Source organism: Argiope bruennichi, chromosome 1, assembly GCF_947563725.1.
Source record: "Argiope bruennichi chromosome 1, qqArgBrue1.1, whole genome shotgun sequence".
In the NCBI taxonomy this organism is placed as follows: domain Eukaryota; kingdom Metazoa; phylum Arthropoda; class Arachnida; order Araneae; family Araneidae; genus Argiope; species Argiope bruennichi.
The window spans coordinates 112609624-112633105 of record NC_079151.1 but is presented as its reverse complement, the minus strand read 5'-3'; the positions used below and the strand labels follow the sequence as shown (position 1 = coordinate 112633105).

The 23482-nt window shown below is 30.6% G+C and overlaps 1 protein-coding gene across 2 annotated transcripts in view; it reads left to right on the top strand.

The window, feature by feature from the left end:
* The window catches only part of LOC129978667 (leukocyte tyrosine kinase receptor-like), a 227768-nt gene that overhangs the window by 80244 nt on the left and 124042 nt on the right, over nt 1-23482 (top strand). For both annotated transcript variants that reach the window (XM_056090653.1, XM_056090654.1), the window contains exons 5-9: nt 6360-6515; nt 7402-7532; nt 9099-9271; nt 10341-10432; nt 13307-13342. In XM_056090653.1, coding sequence (XP_055946628.1) covers nt 6360-6515; nt 7402-7532; nt 9099-9271; nt 10341-10432; nt 13307-13342 — 588 coding nt within the window. The remainder of the gene's footprint in view (nt 1-6359; nt 6516-7401; nt 7533-9098; nt 9272-10340; nt 10433-13306; nt 13343-23482) is intronic.

Genomic DNA, 23482 nt, shown 5'->3' with positions numbered 1-23482 from the left:
AGGTACTAGAGAAAGCTTAAGGATTTACTGTGAATAAAATGTCTGAAATATTAAAATATTACATTCAAAAAATCGATAGGGTTGATTTCCCATGATCATTTAGTAATTTAATCATGTTTATAATTCTTTTTTATGATGAATTATTAAGGACTCTTTTAAGCTTCGATTATACTTCACTAATGTGTATTCCTGTCTAATAAAGCATCGTTATCATTTACTAGTATTATTGGATTTATCTTTTATTGATATTTTTGAATTCTTGAAACAATTGAGATCCAGAGCTGACTTGGAAAGTCATAGCTATCATTTGTCCTGGGAAAAAGCCACAATAAACTAATTATAGCTACAACTGTGCTTAATTTTACTCGAAAAAATGAGGAAAATGTGATGTGTTAGAAAATGTGCTAACTTATAGCTGGTATTAATTTTTCTGTACGAGTAGCAAGCAATTAAAGGAAAAAAAATCGTTTTTGGCTGGATTTTAAAACTACAATTATGTAGTAATCGGTTTAAAAATAACCGATGTGCTATTTTGCTAATGCATGCTAATATATATAATTAAAAGAAAATAAACTCTTAAAAATGCATTTATGTCGCAAAATTATGATGCTTTACACATATTAAATCACATCCATCATCACCTAGATACCATAAAGAGATTAACATAGCACCAGCAAAGTAATTTTCTAAATTACCTAACTAAATTCATTCCAAAGGCTGGCGCAGTAATCATAGAGAAATTAAATGGCACCCAAAGCATAATAAAATTAAATTTTTACTCTTTTTTTTCTTATTTTTGCAAAAGATGTGAAATAGAGTTATCAATGTTTTGAAAGTAAAGGACATCTGGTAATTCCTATATTTTCTTCCACCTCGTTATATTTTTGTTTAAACTCCGAAATAAATATCTGATGTTGTGTTTCTGTGGTTTTATCCCAAGACTAATGCTAGATACCTCTTTATCTTCTTATTTCATATGTTACTACCCCTACTGGATATATTCATTTTCATCAAAAACAATCCATTGTGGCCAACTATTTATAATTCGAACAATAATTTTTTAAACTAAAAATTATCAAACGACAGAAATTTTATAAAATATCTAATGGCTTTATTCAGCAATATATCATTTATGTATTGCAAGTTTCCATATAATTGTGTGTCTAATTTGTTGCATTGGTGAAGACATTGGATATTTTATAATAGCATTCATATTCCTCCTGACTGCATCTCTGTTGAGCTTCAAATTTGATTTGAATTGACGTACCTGGTGTTGCCAAGGGTTAAAATGCTTACATGTCTAATATTTTTCAAAATAAAAACTACTTTTTCATAAAGTATTATTATACGTGCAATTCTTTTAACGTTTAAAAGATTTTCAAAATTAAAATGAGAATATTAATTGAACCAGACGAATTTTAAAAACCTCCTGTAGTTCAATTTCATTACATCAATAAGTCATATCGATAATTGTTCTTGATATAAATTTCTAATCGTCTGCTTTTCAACTTCTCTTTTAGTATTCTTCTAGTAAAGTATTCGTGCGTTATTGTTTTAATTCTTTTAAAACCAATAAAAATACTGCCAAAAATATAATAAAAATTGAAACAGAGATATATAATAAAAAGAAGGTAGAGTAAGTCGAAGATTTAACATCGCCTAAAAACAGAGTTTCTGTAAATTTCTTTCGTAATTAATTATTTATTAAGTTCTGAAAAAAATTATAAAAATCAACGAAGAAATAGGATTGAATTAAAATTGGTATCATTCAAAAGAAAAAAAGCTTGAATTTTAAGACGGGATAAAAATCTTTTCGTGGATAATTTACTTTGAAGTTGTTGCTGGAAAACAACGAACTTTCGGTTAGTTTTTAATTAATTAAATATTTAATGACCGTTTATAAACGGTGTAATATTTAATCACCACTGTTTTTGAAAAATTAATAATATTCTTTTTTTGTTTGTTTTATTTTAAATGATCAGTGAATTGTAGAATGTATAATATAGTTTAACGGCCCATCCGTTTAAGAAGAGATATGGAACATTTATATATTTAATCATATATATGTGTGTAAAAATATATAGCCATTATGAGTTTTATTGAAAGTGAGATAATTTAGATAAATCTTAAAATGCCTCGTTAATCTAATGAATAAAATTCAAGCTTTTTTGAATTATTCTTTTATTAGTATTACAATATATATATATCTGATATGCTTTTTTCTCATTCTTGTATTTTTTAAAATTTGTTTTCTAAAGAAATCTTTATTTACTTTGGTAATAATTATAATAAAAATATTCAGAAATATTAACAAGAATTTAAAAGATTTATAATGGATGAACTGAATCGTAAAACATGGTTTCAGATTTTCTTTAATTTAAAATAGTAAATGTTAACAATTAGATTATGATTGAATGAAATCGGAAATGCTTTTTAAAATGGTCAGAAATTATTCCGGAGAAAAAAACAAACAAGAAAGAATAATTTTTCTCCCTAAGTTTTCAAAAGATAATATAATTGTTCCTATTTGTATATATGTCCTACCTTTTTCAGAAACAAATTCAATGATCTGATTGATACAGGAGAAATAGGACATGATTATTAGATTGTTATTTGAAGAAATTTGATATTATATGAATGAGATTATGTAAATTTCCCTTTTTATTGCGCATGCATTTAATTATATTCTACATTATAATTTTCATAATTATCATAGAGTTTAACTCACACTTGATTATTTTTATAATCTTGGGTTTATTTGGCGATTTTCAGATTACTCCAAGATCGTCAAGGTCCATTATACAAAAGATGCACAAATTTCAATTTGCATTCTGTAGTTTATTTGGCGATTTTCAGATTCGCCTGAAACGAATTACTTGCCGGCGTCCTGGCATAGGGGTAGCGCGTCTTCCCCGTGATCTGGGCGTCCCGGGTTCGAGTCCCGGTTTGGGCATGGTTGTTCTTCTGTTGTTCTATCTGTGAGATGTGTGAATGTGCCCTCCTGTAAAAAGGGGTTGTGCAAGCGAATGAGTGATGCGTGAGTGGCAAAGTCGTACTCTTGGCCCTAGTTGGCGCTGCTATAAAAAATAACAGACGTTCCCCCTCAGGCTTAAATCGCTGTCTTCGTAACAGTGGGCTTGTCAGTGGCAAGTGCCATAAGAAACAAACAAACAAACGAATTACTTTGATTGGCAATTTTCATATTGCATCAAGTCTCTGAGTTGCCAATCACCCATTTGGCTAGGATTTGAATTTTCGGTTTTATGATACTCATACCAATGATCTTTTCTGTAAGTTATATATAATCAAATCCAAAATCCTTCGCATGATAACCATACGATTTATTACTACATTTTACCATTTTTCGGTAGATAAAAGCTAAAAATTCATACCTCAATATCTGCAATCTGCCATTCTTTCTTTTAGAAAACTACAAAGTTTTGTGTTTTCTTTTCTTTTTTTTTAAGAATCGTATTTATTCTTCCTCTACGTATAAGGATTTCTTTCATTCTTGAAAAACACTATAAGAATGCATATTTCTTTTGAAAAAATGAAAACAGAGCCTTCTGTTCATTGTTGGTCACAGTGGGCGTAATCTTGACTTTATGTCCAGAAAAAAAACTGGTATATGAACCGATTCTCAATCTTTCAGCACATTAGCGTTCCATATTTAAACTTCCACACAATTATGTAAAGGTGAAACATGGAAAAAGGGGAAGGTGGTGACGTTGCAGGTGTTTTTATCGATATTTGACTATGGTACATAATTACTTCTTGCCTTTAAAAAATGGCTTACGTTTAGCTTCAAAATAGGTCGTTAATATAACTAAACTAAAACTTCTATACATTACGTACACCATTTTATATTTAATAATGAATTTTAAAATATTAGATGAGATGATCTTTCAGTCAGATAATATCAAATACGAAGTACCAGGGCAAAAATTACTTGCAAAAAAAATGCCTGACTAAAATTGATTGTTAATGTATTCTATTCAAAGCATTCAAAATATGTGAGCAACCTCTGCATTTGTATGGACTTTACAGGGGAAAAATATTTAAGATCCGCGGCTAATTATAATCTTATTGAAGTTTTGTTATTTTTTCTGCACCCAAACAAAAAGGGAAATAATTACTGACACAAAATCCAAACCATCAGTTAACCCTTTAAAGGACCATTGTTTTAGTCATGTTATGTTAAAATATTTTTAGGCTTGAAATTAAAATAAGAAAAGGGATTCTTTTAGCTTATTAGATAAATTTAATTTGATTCATTAATTAATTTGGTTAATTAATAATTAAGTGACAAACCAAGACACGTCATTTTATGTGAGATAAAGAACTGAAGCACTAAATTGTCTTTCTAAAAAAATTTGTCAGAACTTATGCCAACCTACATAATTTCATACAAAGATTGATAAATTGGATGGGAAGCATACTTCTCACGGCCCTAGAAAGGGTTAAAGAAAAGATAAAACGCATAATTTAATATACTGTAAGATTCATTTTTATTTCTTAAGCTCATAAATAGATAGTACTAATCACTAATTACTCTCTTATGCTCCACAAACAAGATTCCCCAAATACCTTTGTGCTTTTCAGGAAAATATTCAATTTCTATTTCTACTTTCTTTTATATACGAAGCATACATTGAGAAAGTATTGCAAGCTCTAAGAATTCGTCCTTGAAATTTTGATAAATCTCCACGTGCGAGACCTTCTTGAGTGCGTCTGAAAATTTCTTTGCAAACGATAACTGTTGCGGTTTGAACTAGATAGATGAAATTTGGTATATGAATTTGATATCAAATTTCAATTTTCTATCACATTTAGAATAGAATTCATTTAGTGGAAGTCTGGCCGTCAGACTCACGAAGTACAAGTGATCCCGATTACTACAAAATGTAAAAAGAGAAAAAAGTGGCTAAATAGAGTTTGTATCTAAAATGTAGATGCCTAAAAATTTTATGCTAAATATGTCAAAGGTTAATGTTTATTGGTCTATACTTTCTCATACATATAAATACTATATAACTCTAAAATGCAATGATTTAAAAAAAAATTGAAATTTAGTACATGATCTACAATTGTGGTTCTGTGTCAAATTGTAGTTATAATCGGAGGCAAAATACATATTCGAATTTCTGGTACGTGTGTATTATTTCTATGACAGAGATTACCCCACCCCCAAAAAGAGTAAATCAACAATTATCGTAAGATAAATTCAGTAAAAATATTATATTCACTGCAAAATTTGTATTGGCTATATATGGCCCTTGCGCCAATAAATATAACACAAACAAACAACCAAAGCAAAATTTATATAATTCATATTCGTCGCTTGCGGTTAATACATAAATACAAGTTTTCTTTATTGCGCTAAGAACACGCCTCCCATTAAGGAAAATAAAAATTTGAGCATGCGTGGAATTCACGGTTTTGCCCAAGATCTATCATTTTATGCAAGGGGAAATGGGGAATGCACCTTTATTATAGGATATGCGGGAAAATTTCAGGGAGAAGCTCCTGCTAATTTAAATAAATAGTATATAGTATTAAAGGTCTAATGTTTGAACATTCACCACTTTTCTTCTTTTATAATGGATAACATTAATAACTCATTGTGTTTGTTAGTACGACAAAAAAATTGCTCCCGAAGGTGATTTTTGTACTATCGAGAAGGAAGAAGGTGCTTTTGTTCTATCGAGAAGGAAGAAGGTGCTTTTGTTCTATCGAGAAGGAAGAAGGTGCTTTTGTTCTATCGAGAAGGAAGAAGGTGCTTTTGTTCTATCGAGAAGGAAGAAGGTGCTTTTTGTTCTATCGAGTTTACGTTCTCTTTATTAAAAGTGTGATAATTAGTACCAAGGAAGGTCTCGTTGTGTTTATACTTTCAGCAATGGCAGAGCAAAGGTAAGCGGTAACCACGGCAAAATAACTTTTACCTCTTCAGTTATCATTAATGGCTTAGCAAAGGGAAATGGTGGCCAGATAATATTAGTTTTCCGTTCATCATCATCTTTGACTTTAAAAAGCTCTATAGACTCATAAATATTCCATCTTCATAGTTCCCCGGTATTCATATATGTTCTTCTTTGTCTCTTCCAATTATAACGCTTTAAATATTTGGACATTTGTTTCAGGTTCTTAAACATACAAGAGTATTGAAAACTCTTAGTGTTTATTTGATTTTCAGACGAGATTCTCATGAGGGCTTTTGGTCTTTGGAGAAAGATGTTAACTTTTATTTCTTAAGCATACAATATATAGTACTGTATTTGCTTATTTGATCATCAATTTCTGTACCTTAATATTTTTTAATTGATAGCACTTTTGATTCACTGTGTTCATTTGTTTCGCAGACAAGATTCCCGAGAGCGCTTACTGCACTTTCGAGAAGGACATGTGCGGGTGGAACGTCAGCACCACTGAGCATAGTGAATGGATAAGGAGAAGTGGCTTGTCTCCGAACGCGAGGACTGGCCCAAGTTTCGATCATACTTTCCAGAATTCGACAGGTATTTATCATTTTTTTTATTTATAATATGTCATTTATTTATTTTCGCCTATCCCAAAATACAAGCTGATTCAAAAGTCCGTTAACATTTGAAAATTCAGTAATTTACGGAATAATGTAGGCTTAGAAGTAAAAGTTAACACATATCCTTTACATGACTTGAGGTTTGTTTGAAACAACAACAACAAAAATAAAAATCCAAAAAAGGCTAACAGATGGCGTTTTATATTAATAAAAAAAGCATTAATTAGTATAGCAATTAATTTAGCAAATACTATGGTGTTTATGACAAATACTCAATCATGCTGGCCGTCATTTACCAGCAATCCCTGTAGTCAAGGGATTATGTTGGGCATAACAATAAAAATCATATCTGTACGTGTGGTGAGAAATCGTCGTCGGATGTTGTCTTTTAGCATCCTTAATGAGGTTGCACTATCGCAGTAGACTTGCGACTTCAGGTAACCCTATAATTAATAATCACACGGATTGAGATCTGGGATCTGGGACACCAAGCATGACGGAAGTGGGGGCTCAGCACACGATCCTCACCAAACAATGTGCACAAGAGATCTTTCACACGTGTAGTAATATGGGGTGTAGCGCCTCCTGCATAACAATCGTACCTTCTAGCAGATGTATTTCAGCCAGGTTGGAGATGATGCGATACTGTCAAATTTTTTTTCTCTTGGTTTCAGTAAAATACTAAGTTATTTCAAGTATTGAGTCGATTTTTACCCTTCCACGGACTTTTGAATCACCCGGTATTATCAAAATGTGATGTCTCGAACTAAAAAACTTGCCACTCTAAATTTTTTTTCTAAAATTGATCCTATTTGCGAATAGCTTGTTCAGAGAACCTTTTTTTTATTTTTTTTCACCTTTAGGAACATATCTAGTGGCCAAATTCCCACCTGGGAGATCTTTTGGAGTGCAAACAACTTTGATAAGCCCATGGTTCATGCCTCCGCCATACTATCACAGAAACATACACTCAGCATACTACAACAGCTGCCAGGTAAGTCATGTCTGCTGAACATACAACTGTTTGGTCAATCAAGGGAAAATATTATTATTTGACTAGAAAGAAGGAAAGGTTTTGAGCCAAATAGAACTACGTGTTGACTGCCTCTTTTCAGAAACATGCAAATACGGTGATTCAAAAACGCAATGACTTAAATATATCAAATTTGGTAGGTTACTTTGTAATTACAAATTCAGTTTTGTGTCTAATTTTTGTTTCAATCGGTTGTGAAAAACATGACTAAAGCGCAAATTAATTTTCAGATACTATTAAAGACATGCCAAAGAATAATCGTCAAAAAATATACGATAGAATACGATATACGATAGAATCTGTAAAAATGCTAAATTCTCGCCAAAGGGGAATATTTCGTAACTAATGAACACCAATGCCATGCATGGTGTTCTGTAGCATGACAAGTTTATTAGAGAGTATGTGAGAAAATTTTGGAGAACCCACTCTCCCTGGTTTCTTCACCATGTCAACCTTCCAAACAATGTATTTTAGTGCGAACTGAGTATGCTAAATCAGAAATACATAAAGGAAAAAATCAACTGCTACTTTATTATCGGCAGTTTTATATTAGTTGAAGTAAATATAGTTTTATGTTGTCAAACAAAAACAATATACTGGATATTCAACCTTTACCTAATACTTAAAAGAAAAAGATATAAAATGAAATCAAACGTAAAGCCCTTTTAAATGACTTAAAAAATTTCATAATAATTTATATCTTTCAGATCAATAAATAAGTTGCTTAAAAATTATGCTCTAAATTTCCACATAGTTTTTATCAATCATTTATAGTAAAATATTTTTGACACTTTAAAGAACAAAAAAGAAACGAAGAAAATACCTTTTCTGTGACTAAAATTGACCAAGTCATAAATCTTTGAATTAATCGCCTCAAGGAAGATACGCCAAACAACTGGCGGTGCCATATTGAGATTAAAAAAACAAAAAAATTAAAAATTTGTTGATTAGTTTAAAGTACTGAAATTCAAGGCTTCATATCGCAATTAGTTCTCAGTGACAGAAAAATGATTTTTTTATTAATATGCTAGATTCAAATTAAAAAATATATTACTAAATATGATTAATATAATCAAGAGATATTATGATGTTTTTTATTATTTTTTTCAGAAAAATATTTATTGATTCAAATAATATTAAATATAATTCTTTACATCTATTAAAGCGTTTTCCAGCTGACTGGGTATTTCTATCTAATTTTTAGTTTTGAAATTTCCTATTAGTGCGCAATTACTGAAGACACTCTATGTAAGATGTGTTTTAATTTATATGTTAGCATAATATTTAGAATTTTTTTAAATTGTTTGGGTAGGTATTATGCCACTTTAACTAATTAGAGGAATAATGCATCATATAATGGAATAAAGTTGTAATTCTTGACAAAAATAAAACATAAAAAAACTTGTTTTATACATTTTCTTTTGGAAACAAAGATAAATTGATGAAATGTATCAATTTATATCATTATTGATACGCATTTTCAATGATATTAATATTATTGTTGTTTTCTTTTCTTTTTTTGTGAAGGTGCGGTTTTTCTTCCACAAATTCGGCAGTGGTGTTGGAGAACTGCGGGTGTACAGCCTGGAAAGCGATGCAGCACCTCACGGTCCGAAATTCACTGAACTGTGGAGGAGCTACGGAAACAAGGGAGACACCTGGTGGAAGGCGATTGTCAATTTGCCCAACATGACCAAACCGTAAGATATTTTTCTTTCTTTTCTTTTAAATGGAATGTTTGCATTCTTAATTTCCTCTGATAGTGCTAGAGGCAACAATTCCTCATTAAGAATTTTGAAATGTATTTATTTAATGGCTATCAAAATTTGAAACTTAATAATATTTTGCGTATGAAGTCAATAAGATCAAGTTATTTAAATTTTATAAATGTAATCTTTAGCAGCCTTTTATTTCGTTGTAAATAATTGATCCCCAAAGGCATCTACTTCAAAATGATTGGCAAAATAAAGGAATCCCAGTCCCTACTGTCAGACCAATTGCACCAAATTTTATTTCATTTGAATGTTATGGCCCATAGATAAATCACCTGTGGTTACTTGCTTTATACCATTCTCTATTTTCGAGAGAAATCTCAAGATTATTACCTCACTGTATTTTCTTTAGGATAGAAACGTTAAAAAAGTTCCCATTCCAACTAATGAACCGATGACAGTAATTTTTACTCTCTCATATATGAAATAAATAAAATATTGCAATCGCAAAAAAAAAAAAAAAAAAAAAAAAATGAACTCGTGATTTTAACGATCCTTTATGTTTCCGATCTCCCTATTTCCCAAAAAATATTTTTTGGAATAATGTCTCTTTGTCTTTGAATATAATAACTCAAAATACTTTAAGAATTTGACTGATGAAATTTGGTGTGTAATTTTCGCATCAAATTTGTAGATTTCTGATGAATTTTGCTCGAAATCCATTTACAAGAATTCTGTCTAAGTAGAAGTCAGTACGAAAGCTATAAAATATAAAGTGGTGGATAAATAAAATTTTATGCATATTTAGGAAAGAGATTGTAATTTTTTTAAAAAATCAAATTTTAAATTAAATCCATCAAGATCGTGTCTTTTGATCGTCTGTCTGACTGTATTCTCTTAAGTATGTACGAAAGTAAGAATGAAATAAATCGCTGAAAACATTTGGCACTTCTTAATAATATCAAAATATAGTATTTTTCAAATCCTCATGAAATATACTTAATTTTGTGATATGATCGGACACATTTATGATGGATTTTTTTTGTTCATGTTTCAGATTTCAAGTGCATTTTGTGGCCGGACGAGGAGTTGGTAACAGCGATATTGCTATAGACGACATCACCTTGAGCCCCGAATGCTTTGGAATAGGTATGCAAGAATTACAGTTATTTATTTCTTATATTATCAAAGTTTTACATTCATTTCATTTTAAAATTGTTAGAAAAGAGTGGCATATTATGACAGCATCTGTTTTTTTGTTGGTTAATGTATGGAGAGAAATTTAATACATTTCATTCAACACTTATTAAATTTCATAAAAAAGAGAAATGTTACAACATGTGGACTTATGTATTAAGAGTAATTTTATATATTTAATTCGACAACATTTATTAGATTTATTTCACATTCTGAAAGGAGCTTTCTTATCATTAAAAAGAGAGATGTAATTATAGTAGTTAATATAAAATGTGTATGTATTTTCTTTAGCAGTTTATTGTTTAATTAATAAAATATCCGAATTAAGCACTATATATATTTGTTTTAAAATTCGATTTGATTTGATACCTTAAAAATAAAAATTTATAAAAAAATATTTTTAATTTATCTATCATTTTAATAAAATTATGTAGTTAATTAAAATTAGCATTTCGTATTCTGGTGATTGTTTATTAAATAACATATACAAGTTTTAATAAACCAGAAGAATTTTCTGTTATTTTTTAACTATAAAAATTCAAAAATTAATTTGCTGAACAATATTATATATTATTTTTAACTCAAACCTCTATTTCATATTCATAATTCAACCAACACTTAAGTAGAATAACTGGTACCATTTTGAGCTGTAAAATAAGATGTACCTAACCGTACAACTATCCCTATCATCAAAATCGAGCAGGTACATCCTACTCCTCTACGTTGTCCTGTATTACAGTACCCAATCAATTAAATGTGAGAACATTTACTCTGAATACACAGTGATTTATTTTCCAATCCTCACTAGACTGTTTCAAACAATAATATGCAATTTGATTGTCTACTACTGCATCCGCCGATTATTGCTGTTAATAAAACAATAAATAGTCGAATATTCCAAACAGTACAGTTGGCTTTGTTTTCAAGACTACTAGTAAGCATTTTCTGAAACTTTCTACTTTTCTGTGTAATCCATATTGCGATAATACAGGATAAAGCATTTATTTCTCTAATTCATTTCTCACGCCTAACAAGATCTCCATAAGTAAAAATATGGCTACTAATCAAAATTGCTCATAATGCTATAAACAATGGAATAAAATGTTTTCGCATGGAAGAATTGGTCCTCTCTTGAAGACCAAGCCTGCATGGTTTCAGGAATACTCTTACTCGTCTGCTTCACCCATTTACAACGCCAAAATAATCAAATAGGGAGCTTCTATACTGAATCATAGTAATTAATGCGTCCCTCGTCACAAGACTGCCATAAGCAGAAACATGCTGTTCAATCGACCACAAATGCATGGCGCCAAACAAAACTGTTTATCAGATTAAAAACAGTGGAATTAAGATATATGAACACGTTCTGGGCGCTTTTTTAAGAAAACGTGGTGTACATACTTTAACCATATTTCTGTATTTAAGACTATTAAAGATTAGCAACAGAATGCCAATATTTGAAATAAACATTCATAATTTTTGAGAATTGTCATTTAATAGCATAAATTTAAGCAAATTCTTAAAAAACTTCAAATTGGCAACTAACAAAACTTATACGAAAATAACCTACATAGTTTTCTATAGGGAATGAACTACAATCGTATGATTCTAATAATAAATAAAAATTTTACAACCAGTCGGAAGATTTATCATGAGATTTTTAGTAAATTTCTGACAAACTGACTATTATTCAAACAATAGGCCGTAATTAAAAAAAAATATTCAATCGATCTAAATTTTTTTAGTTCATTCCGTAGAAAATAGTATAAAGACAAAGTCCATAAAATTTAATAGTAATATGATTTTTATATTTTGAGTTATTTGATTTGGTGTGAGCAATAAATGAGTAAAAATCAGTTTTGAGAAAAATGCATTTAAATTATACAGTAACATGTTTTAATAATAAATTATGGGCGTACATACTTAAAATTTACCACATTTATAGGTTATACCTTCTTCCTTCTCATATTTCTCTTCTTCCGTTTTTAATCATTTTACTCTTTTTCCTGGCAATTTTTACATTTGGCAGTGAATGCTGCTTGGTTTCATTTATTCTGTCTTTATCGAGCTCAGCAAATGCTCTAACCGAATTTGCACTAGGGATATTCAGTAATCCTATAAAAACTTTGTTAAAATGTATCACAGACATAAATACCCCTAATATGAGTATTCAGAACTCAACAAAGACATCTTTAGGTACAAATTTCCACAAAACACCGTTGAAACTCCCATTGGCATTTTGTGTTTTTATGTGCAAAACATTTTCGGTATTTAATACTAAATTTGTGTTTATACAAATTTTTAACATGTTTTTGGCCCTTTAAATCGGTACTTCCGGTTATTTAAATGTTCACTTTCAGTTTACGGATCATTACGAAAATATTAATATTTTGACTTCTAATTAACGTAGAGACAAAAGTAAACCTGTTTTGGATAGCTCAAAGACTGTTCTATCCAATAAAACAATTTTTGAAAAATGCCATTTTTAGCGAAAATCAACTTTTTTTAACATGTTCGGATACCTTAAATGTATTTGACCGTACAACTGTCGCTCTCCTCAAGACCGAACAAGGCCGATTGTTTCAAAAATATCTTATTCCTTTGCCTCACACTGTATAAGAAAGAACAATAATAATCAAAGAGTGTCCTAATAAAACAATGGATGGGTTTTAATTTGATAGAATTTAATTATTTATGTAAGTTTTGCTGTTATTTATTAAAGAAAAATAATATTTGGGTCTCGAGCTCGCTTATTGTCCTGATATACTTGTTTGAGTTTAATAATTCAGAAAATTCCTTAAACTAATCAAAACGTTTCTTTTCTAGGTGTTCCCGAAAATGAAAGTATAGTTCCAGATGAACGTAAGTATAGTCTTAACTTTAACCATAATCTGTTTTCCAATCTAGTTTTATTTGAAAAGATATCAATTTACTTTTCGAATGGGCGACAAGTAAATTAATAATTTAGAAATTAGAATTTAATTGCTTTAATTAATTTAACTTAATTAACTTAGAATTAAAAAATAGAATTTTAAAGTTAATTTTAAATTTCAAAAAAATTTATTTCTTAAATAGCGCTTATATCAATACGAATAAGAAAACAAAATAATTGTTACGAGTAGTGTATAAGCAAAATTCAAGTGAATAGAAAAAACCCCGATAATTTTAACTAGAGTATGTTAATTTAATATTGCTCAACAATATTGTCACGTAGGTTCTTTAGTGTGGAACTCAATGACACACACAAGAAGTAGAGCTAAACCAATTTATTAACTCAACTCTGAACTGAGAACACAGTGACTGACAGATCTTCTGCTTTTATACTAGCAGGGAAAGTTCCAGAATACTTTTTCGGAGACAGTAAGAAAAGTCCAGAATACTTATCTGGTAAACTAAAGAAAGGTCCAGAATTTTCTGGAACACGAAATAAAGGAAAACATAAAATCAGGGAATTAAATATTTACACCAACTGTGAATAGCATTGTCTCTAGCGGGATTTGAACTTGTGATCGTTTGATTATGAGACCAGTGCTCTGACCATTCGGTCATGGAGAGTCGAATGCCGATGTTCAATGTGGCAATATTGTTCGTAATGTTTTTCATAAATGATAATTGACTACGTAAATCGAAAGATAATAAAGTGTTAGCGATTTTCGTATATAAAGTAAGAAAAAGAAAGCGATCGTTTCGTCTAAAGCAATTTGATTGTTGATTCTTGTATCTTGGAACAAGATCCAGCTTTGGGTATATAGCATATGCATAGATTTAAAAGCAGAACATTATGGTAAAAAGTTTTTTTTTTTTCAAATCAAATAAACTTTAACTACTAGGTAAAAAAAATTATGCAAGAGAGCTGTACAGTAAGAATTATATAGCTTTGCTGAATCGCAGATGGTAATGCTTCATATATTTTAAGCGACTTCACCGAATGACGATATTTTCAATTGGGTCGAGCACATAGAATGACTATAAGAATTTTTAATCAAAATCTTAAGGGAATTAGCTTTCAGTATATAACTGAAGTTCACATCTCTCGTCTTCTTACCTTCTCTTATATGTAATATCGAAAGAGAAATTATTGTAATCGAAAAAAATTCAACCTCGAGATTTTAAAGAATAACAGGGTTTCAGATCTTCTTGAACATTAAAAAAATACGCTATTGGAGTACGTTTTTCATTTGTGGGTGCGAAATTCAAAAAATGCTTTCATGTAGATGGATGAATTTTTGTGTGTAGTCTTTACATTAAATTTATAGATTTCTGCTAGATATTGAACGAAAGAAAATTAAAATAATCACTTTCCATACTTTAGTTTCTCACAAACAAGTTACTTTTCACAGTAAACTCGTCTGTCTATCTAACAAAGTTCAAATGAATTAGTTTGATGAAATTTTGTATTTGATCTTGTTATTAAACTCTTAAAGAAGAATCAATTCTTTTTTAAATCGTCTAAAAGGATGTGACAAAAACGAACACTCAGTTTTTGTTGCTATAACAAAAAGCACGAAAAGCTCAGGCTCTGCTCTTTCAATCTACGTGAGAGTCCAGCATTTTGCTTGACACCCTTTCCTTTTACCTGGGTTTCCAACCATTGGGATGGTAATAATTTGAGTGCTTTGGAATTCACGCGTTGTCTACGGTCGGCGATTTTCATGGAAGAATGGATAATACTTATTTTAGAATGTTTCGAGCTTACCAGTTTCGCATTTTGTAAAATAATTTCTACATAAATGTATGGAAAATTTCACTGTTTGTGAAAAGGAGAACAACAACAACAACAATCTGAACGAGGGATATAAAAGACCGTTTAAAAATGTTAGAAATATATGGCAAAGGTTGTTTATTGCTTATTCTTTCATATAAAAATATTTTTTTTTTCTTTTGAAATTTATATGCATTCTGTAATACCAAACTTTTAGGTCATTTATTAATTTTGAGCAGAAGTGGAATTTATATTTTTAAATGCACTTTAAACTGAGCTATAAATAATTAACTTTGATAAAAAGTTTTATTTTAATTCATAATTGCTGTTACAAGACAGCCTACGGGACATAAGTACTGAGCAATACATATTTTCATCTTTGAAAAATTATTTTAATTTCTTCGTTTTTTTTATTTTGAAATTCTTATAGAATAAACAGAAAAATCTATTCAAAATATTCATGAAAAGTATATTTGCATGAAATTGTAAGAAGTCACAAAATTGGAACGTAGTATAGTTAAGTGAGCATGCTTTACACAGAGGCAAAGGTTACAGTGCCACCTAGGGACAAACAAAGGATTTAACGTTCCTGTCTTAAAAACGGTACAAGATAAAAAAATATATTGACTATTATCGATTTATCACGAACTGGCATTTTAAAAGCGTTTATGCTATGAACAAAATATGCTGAACGTGCATTCATTTGGCTGCGATTTTCCACATTCTTATGCTAAAAAAGCGCTAGAAATAAGGCAAATGATTATCTACCAGCAGATACTTTTCAATGTTAGATTTGCTTTCCGTCGGCTACAATATGCGAATCTCGATATTTCTTGTTCGAAAAAGAAAAACATTTCTTCTTTTGCCTTGACTTGTTACGTGTAGATTGTGAATGACAGTATACCGCGTACGAGCGAGCTTTGCTTCAAAGAATAGGACATCATACAATGTTTTAATGAGCAAAAATTTAGACAAATAAAATTGTTGTTATGTATTTTTCGCCATGCCAATGTACAATTCGATTGAGTTACATTACGTCTCAAGTATTAAATAGCATGAACGGATTTGTCACATTTTTAACTTATTGTAGATTTCAACTTCAGCTAAAAAAATCTGATATCAATATTGAATTATTGATCTTATTGCGTTTTTAATAACTCTACTCAAATACACTTGGAAAAATAAGCAGCAATATAATGTATTTGCAAGTTTATTTGGCTTAAAATTTGAAGGCAGTCTACAAACTTGCGACATCTCAAATTTATTTCCAAATAATTTTTTCCGTTTATGAGGTATCTTGTTCGGATATACAAGAAAAAGCAGTACTCTTTTTGTTGTGTGAGGATGAAGGATTTTTTTCCACTCTCAAATTGGTTTAAAAAAGATAAGAAAAGAGAACAAAATGAATTTACTACCAAAAGTTATGTACAATCATCATTACTTTTCGACGTAATCGTTTTGAAGATTGATGACTCATTCATTGCCAGATCGGTGGATCAGATAGCCTATATCCTCTTTCAAAAAAGTTGCTGTTAGTAAGGCGAAATGAGTCTTAACGTTTCTTTGAATCTCTTGAGTAGTATTGTGAAATTTTAGACAGTTCTTTGAGTAATTCATTCTCATCATTCGGTTTGAAGCCAAATTTTCCATGCGACAGCCTTCGTCCTCAAGGACGGAAGAAGCTCTTGTTTGAGTTGGCTAAGTCTTATGAAACATGCGGTGGATAGCGGGATACAAAGCAACTAGTTGACTGATTAACATGTCAAAATTGCAACTCCTTATTCTATTCTTAAAATAAAACTCAAGGAAAGAAGAATTTCAGGGGAACATTGAGGCCCATTTCCCATCACTATTTATTGAAAAAGGGATCGGTAACCTAGACAGTCGATATGGCATATATATGGCCAGCCGATATTTTCAATTATCAAGACGATTTTGTCGAAAAGTAACGATGATTGTACATAACTTTTGATAATTAATTCATTTTTCTCAACATCTATCTATTTTTGCCCTATTATTGTTTAAAAGAAAGAAAAAGCGTTCGTGTTTGATTAAAAAAATTTTCACATCTACGTTTTTTGAGTAAGGAATGCAAACTGAATTTAATACAACTATCTTGGATTAAACTCAGTTCAAACAAAATGTGGAAAATTAGCAAAAACTTTGTTGAATTTTTTAGTTATTGTATCCTATACACACTGGTAGGCATACAGATGTTATCCAATTTTTTTTAATACGGAAGATGTGGGGAGTTATAAAAATTCTGAGATCAAATTTTACTTCCTCTTATATTTGTAAAAAAAAAAATACATTTTTGGTCTGTAAAGGTGTTTTAGATAGTGCAAATTTAAAATAATTATAGTTAATGCCGTAATTACATTGAAATCAAATACATCTTCTGAAAACCATCAGTCTCCAGAAACGAAATATAACCATAATATTTTTAGTTCATACCTACAGTTTGAAATTTATCTTAAACATTTTCACTTTTATAATTGTGTGGCCTACATGCTTGTGATATTTTTCAGCTTTGATCTCTGAAGATTTCACGGGATCATGATAATCTGACAATAAATAAAACATTTCTTTTTGAAAAATAAAATGACATCTTGTGGCCCACTTTATTAATGTTTATAAATTTTGTGTCTACTAAATTTGTGGACCAGCCGTTGTCAGCTATACGCATTCAGTTACAATTACAAAAATGTTTTAAATGATGATAAAAGTTATATTTGAATTCCTAAGTCAATTTATGTGCTGCTATAAAAATTACAAAACTAAATTATAATACAGGTTTTCAACCCTAAATAATTATACAGAAATCTAAATTATTATGCAGTGTTTTTGTTGAACCCTATCGAAACTTCATAACTCGGTTAGTTTATATAAAACTAACTGAGTTATGAATTTTTGTCGATCATAATTTTAAATGAATTTTCAATTATTCGAGCATTTACTTTAAAGAATTTTCGCCAGCCGATGAATGCTTTGAGAAAATGATGGTCGTTGAGTGACCAAAAATATTGCAATTCGGATCTCAATAACTCAATCCGTTTTAGCTTTAAAAGATCTTGTTTTTGCTAAAAATGTTAACATATAGTAATATTTTCTAATCAAAATATTTTTCTAAAAAGGTTAATTGACTCAAACAATATAATTTTTTTGTGTCATTCAAAGAATTTTCCCAATAGATTATACCTATCTTTAATAGTTAATTATTGATTAACATTGGAACAAATGTCTAATATATTTATTTTCATGAGTATAAAAAAAGTTTAAAATTCCATTATTACGAAATTTTATCTCAGTAATTTCAAATACAATTTTATAGTGCCATCTTTTTTCCAAAGAATAAACAGTTTTCAAGTCTTTAATTTTTTTCATATCTTGACTCTTTCTTATCCATCTACCCAAGCATATGATGACTTGTACGATATCTGTCGTAACTAAGCTTAAGCAAAGCCAGACTCGAAACTTTCTAATCAAATTCATTACAGCCCATCGAGTCAAACGGTTCTGATGGCACAAACTGCACCGCCCACAGACCACTTCCGTCTGAGGCAACAGCGGATGAATTTCAATTAGATAGTTAACTGTCTGGATGTGATTTGAAGTTTACACCGCTCGCTGTAACCGTAGCCGGACTATTATGATCCAGACCCTCCAGCCTCCTTTCATTTGCAAATTGCGGATCGTGTTTCTGAAACTGCGCAGGATACGGTTGCGGATGTAATAAAAGCTAGAATTATAGCTTTTGTCTACTGTTTATATGCGGTGATATGAGAAAAGGTTTCACGCGATAATTTCAATAATAACCCCAGATTCATGGCTGTTGAATAGCTTGATTAAATGAATTAGACATCCATTTTCATTTAATTTTCTAGATTACCAAAGATTAATATTTCAGAGTAATCATAATTTGAACACATTTAAATAACAGTTGATATTCAAACTGATGAATAAAATGAGTTTAAAGGATATTCAAACTTTTTATTCACTGAAATATAAGAGAATAATAATATTTTAAAATATTCGCCTATCTTTATTTAACTTTAGAAATTTATCTTGATTATATAGAAGCAATAATGTGGACTCAAATAAAAAAGGAATTTAATAATTCTACTACATGTATGATTATGATTGCAATAACTAAAATTCTTCGTAAATATTATTCTAAAATACACTTAATGTTGGTTTGAAATATTATTAAGTATATATTAAAATTAGCAAGCAAAACTACTCGTGAAAAAAATTGGTAGACTTATAAGGCACTTTTTTATAATTGTAAAATGGTGTGAAAATGTATTTTGTGCTATAATTCTATCCAGAATTATTAAAGAAAACCTTAAAGTTTTGATTACGTTTTGATTAGCTTTCTCATTCCCAAGATCAGTCTTTTCAGTTACTTTAGAATATTGAAACATCCGAGTTTCTCTTTAAAAATAAGAAAAATTCTCTACTCCTCTCCGCATGGCAGTGTATCTTCTTAAAGGGTTGGTATACATAAGAGGACCCAACTTTGCGCCAACTAAGCCAGTGCAGATTCAGTTATCTTTGGAGGATTCTCAGAAAATATATCTTTTCCCCAAATCGAAATCTGTATGGGCGTATCTAAAGGATAGAGGATGTGTTCTCAGGTATTCAGTTAATCACATTTAACGAAAGAAGGAGCAGTTTCGCAATACTATCCAAGCGGTTAGGGCATTCGACGCAGTTTCGTTGAACGGACGTTTGAAGCATTTTAGTGATGATTGATTTAAAAATGTAATTAAAATTTTTAAACATTCTTAATTATCATTTGCTACCCTAAAAGTAATTACGTGCCAAATTTAGTATCTTTGGGTTCACGATACGCCTATAGGATATTTAAATAATTTTTTCTCTCATATACATTATTTTCAGCATGTTACACATAGCGTGACAGTATATTATCTTGTTAGAAAATAAAAATCAATCGAAAAATAAAAGTTTTTCAAAAAAAAAAAAAAAAATGGGAAAATTGCCCAAATTTTTGTATGAGTAATAACAGATCAACATTAACTTGGTTATAGATAAGCACTAGAGTAGCATCGGTCCTTTGGAAATGCCTTTGAATAATGATATGGAAAATTGTTTCTTAGATGTGGGGAGAAGAAATGCAGCACACGGCACAATGGGAAACGCTGCTTTACTTCACGAAAAACACGAAGTAAGATATCAAAAACACAGCAGAGACATACTCTTTGAGCAGTATTCGTAGACATCACTATACAGCTGATAAAAAATCATTAATTCTAAACAGTAAGAACACTCAGAGTATATGGCTGCCCAAGAGACAAAATGCTGAAAGTGAGAGAGAGCTCCTTCCACATTAACATTTAAAGAAGGTAATTGATTTGACCGACTCACTTTAGCCTCTCGAGGATTTATAAAACCGCGAGAGACTAAAATATGTCAGTCAAATCCCATAAGACATAGGGTATATAGGATCAATCAAATCCTATAGAGCATAGAATTTTCCAGGGGAATTTATGAATCTAGGCTCCTAATAAAGATATTGCCATCATTCTTGTATCCCACACAACCTGCATTTTTATCGGTAAATACGTCAATAAGTTGAAAATTTTGGCAATTTTGTCACCAAAGTCAGGGATCTTTGATCAAGAATTATTAAGAATAGCTGAAAATTTTTCTTTTAAGCAATGACGCAAAGGCAAATTAAAAATAGGTTCCAGAATCGCAACTCTAGACCCATTCTCTACAGTTCATGAGAGTTATCTTTCCGTTCAAGACACACATGCAAAATATTAAAGTTCTTGTCTTTAGCTATTACAACAGTTTTTCCCACACGCAATGAACTCTTTTCCTTATTTCATGTGTTACACACTTAAACAGTGTGCCATTTTTATAACTCCTAAGTTTCGCGGGGAGTAAGGATTTTAATTCATAGTTTCGAGGTCGTTATACTCCTGGTTCATGATGCAATTTTACTAAAGAACTGGCGTGTCCGGTGCAAGAGAAAGTCATCGGGACCTGTTGTTCTTCTGCTTGTGTACTCCAAGGGATACGGGATGGGGGTATTGACTAGTTATATCCTAATATTCTGATCATGGCAAAATAAAAAGAAAGCTCTCATACTCCTTCAGAAACACGACACAGATATTATTATAAATTAATATAATTAGATTTAAAAAAAACACAGAAATCTTGTGAAATCCAAACTAATAGAAATTCGAAAATGCTAGGTTGAGGCTACATGCCCACCCCAATTGGTTAAACTTCTTTATTGTATAACATACTTAGATGTACTATCGTTGAACAGCTTGATATGCGTTGCTTGTAATTCTGTTCTCTTTGTTCTTGAAATATGCTGCAATTTATCCAAGAATGAACAATATTGTTCTTTCACAATGGTCATTCCACATTCGATGAAAATCACTGACTTATGATCCCAAAAGAATGCCGTCATCCAGTTTTAGCGTAACCTGGGAAATCACGGTTCTTTTCGAAACTGAGATTCAGAATGGCTCAATTTAGGAAATGCTTCTAATGATTTTTTATGCCTTTATAATTAGATTTCCTCTAAATATTAAATAATTTGAATCACCCTTCGTAATTATTATTTTTTTTATTAATAGCACTAAAAAATTTAAATCATCAGCTTAAAGTACAAACAATTCAAATGAGTCTAACAGAATTTGTAGGATATATTTTTGATTATATATATATATATATATATATATATATATATATATATATATATATATATACACACCAGTCTCTTAGTTCCAATGCAGCCAACTTCGCCCATTATTTTACCATAAAAAAACTCATGATCCTTAGATAAGAAATCAAGCCGCTTGCTCCGCACCATCTTCCACTTTCGATAGAAGTCACAAAAATACTATTCCCTTGTATATATTTTAAGCTCTTTTTAAAGCTACGATAGAATCTTAGCGTCTTCCACGTGATCTGGGCGCCCGGGTATGAGTCCCGGTTCGGGCATGGTTGTTCTTCTTTTTGTCGTATATATGAGGTGTGTGAATGTGCCCCCCTGGAAAAGGGGGTTGTGCAAGCGAATGTGACGCATGATGTAGTTAAGTCGTTCTCTTGGTCCTAGTTGCCGCTCCTGAAAAAATGAGAGGTCCTCACTCGGCTTAAATCGTTGACAAAAAACTGTCAGCGGACTTGTAAAGTGCCATAAGTCACAACACAACACAACAACAACATAATCTTTCAATCTTACCCATTGCACCTATTTAGACAATTTTTTATTTCATATAAAAGCTCATGACTCTTGAAAATATAATTAAAGATAGCTGATTACTCACGATTATCAATTCATTGAAAGAAATCGTACATTGTCTAAGAGAAAAAGAAGAACTCCATAGCATCCCAGCCCCAATAATTGAAGTGATCTCGCCAATTTTTATTTCATTTCATTTTAAAGCTCTTCATATCAAGATGCTTCATCAATGGCCGCCTACCTTTCCTTTCTCCATTTTCGAGATATATGACAAAATAAAATCTTAACATACAGCCTCTAGCATCAACAACTGAACCAATTCTGCCATTTTGCATTACTCGAATAATCTTCAGAATGCTCTATGTACTTCTGCAAATTTAATTTAAAATATAACGTTCATATTTTAAATTAAATAGAGTGATAAGATATAGATATCCAATGTTAATTGATTTTATTAAATTAATTCTCTTAATATGGTGAGTAAACAGCCGGGAGGTGGTCCGGAGTGCTAACAATAAAAGAGCCAACAATTCCTCAGAGAAATGTTCAATTATTCATGCGTGCTTTTAATCACATTTCAAACAAAAAAGGCGAAACAAGAAGCTTTGAGAGGATTAAGAATTTTTCTTTATAGCTCCGAGCGAAATGAACAAAAGAATAGAAAGAACAAAGAAGCTTAGGAAATTTTCAGCTTTTGCTAATTCTTTAATTGACTCCATAATCGTGAAATGTGAGTGACGGTGGCAGGAGCTAGTTAAAGCCGTTTTTGAATCAATTGTTAGACCTCTTAATTATTCCTTCCTTTGAAGGTTTTTTATTTTCTCTTCTATCCATTATTTCGCTTATTTAAGGATTATGAAGAAAAATTAGAGGAATAAATTCTGTTTTTTTATTTTTTATTATTTTCTACTTTTGGTTCGCCGTATACCCCCCATGCCCCCAAAGTATGTTTATCAGTGATTGAAACCTTGCTGCTAGCCTGTCATATTTATCATCCATAGTCATTTATCAATAACAACAAGAAATAAACATTAAGTATAGGTGATATAGAAAAAACCAATGCTGTTGTCTATAT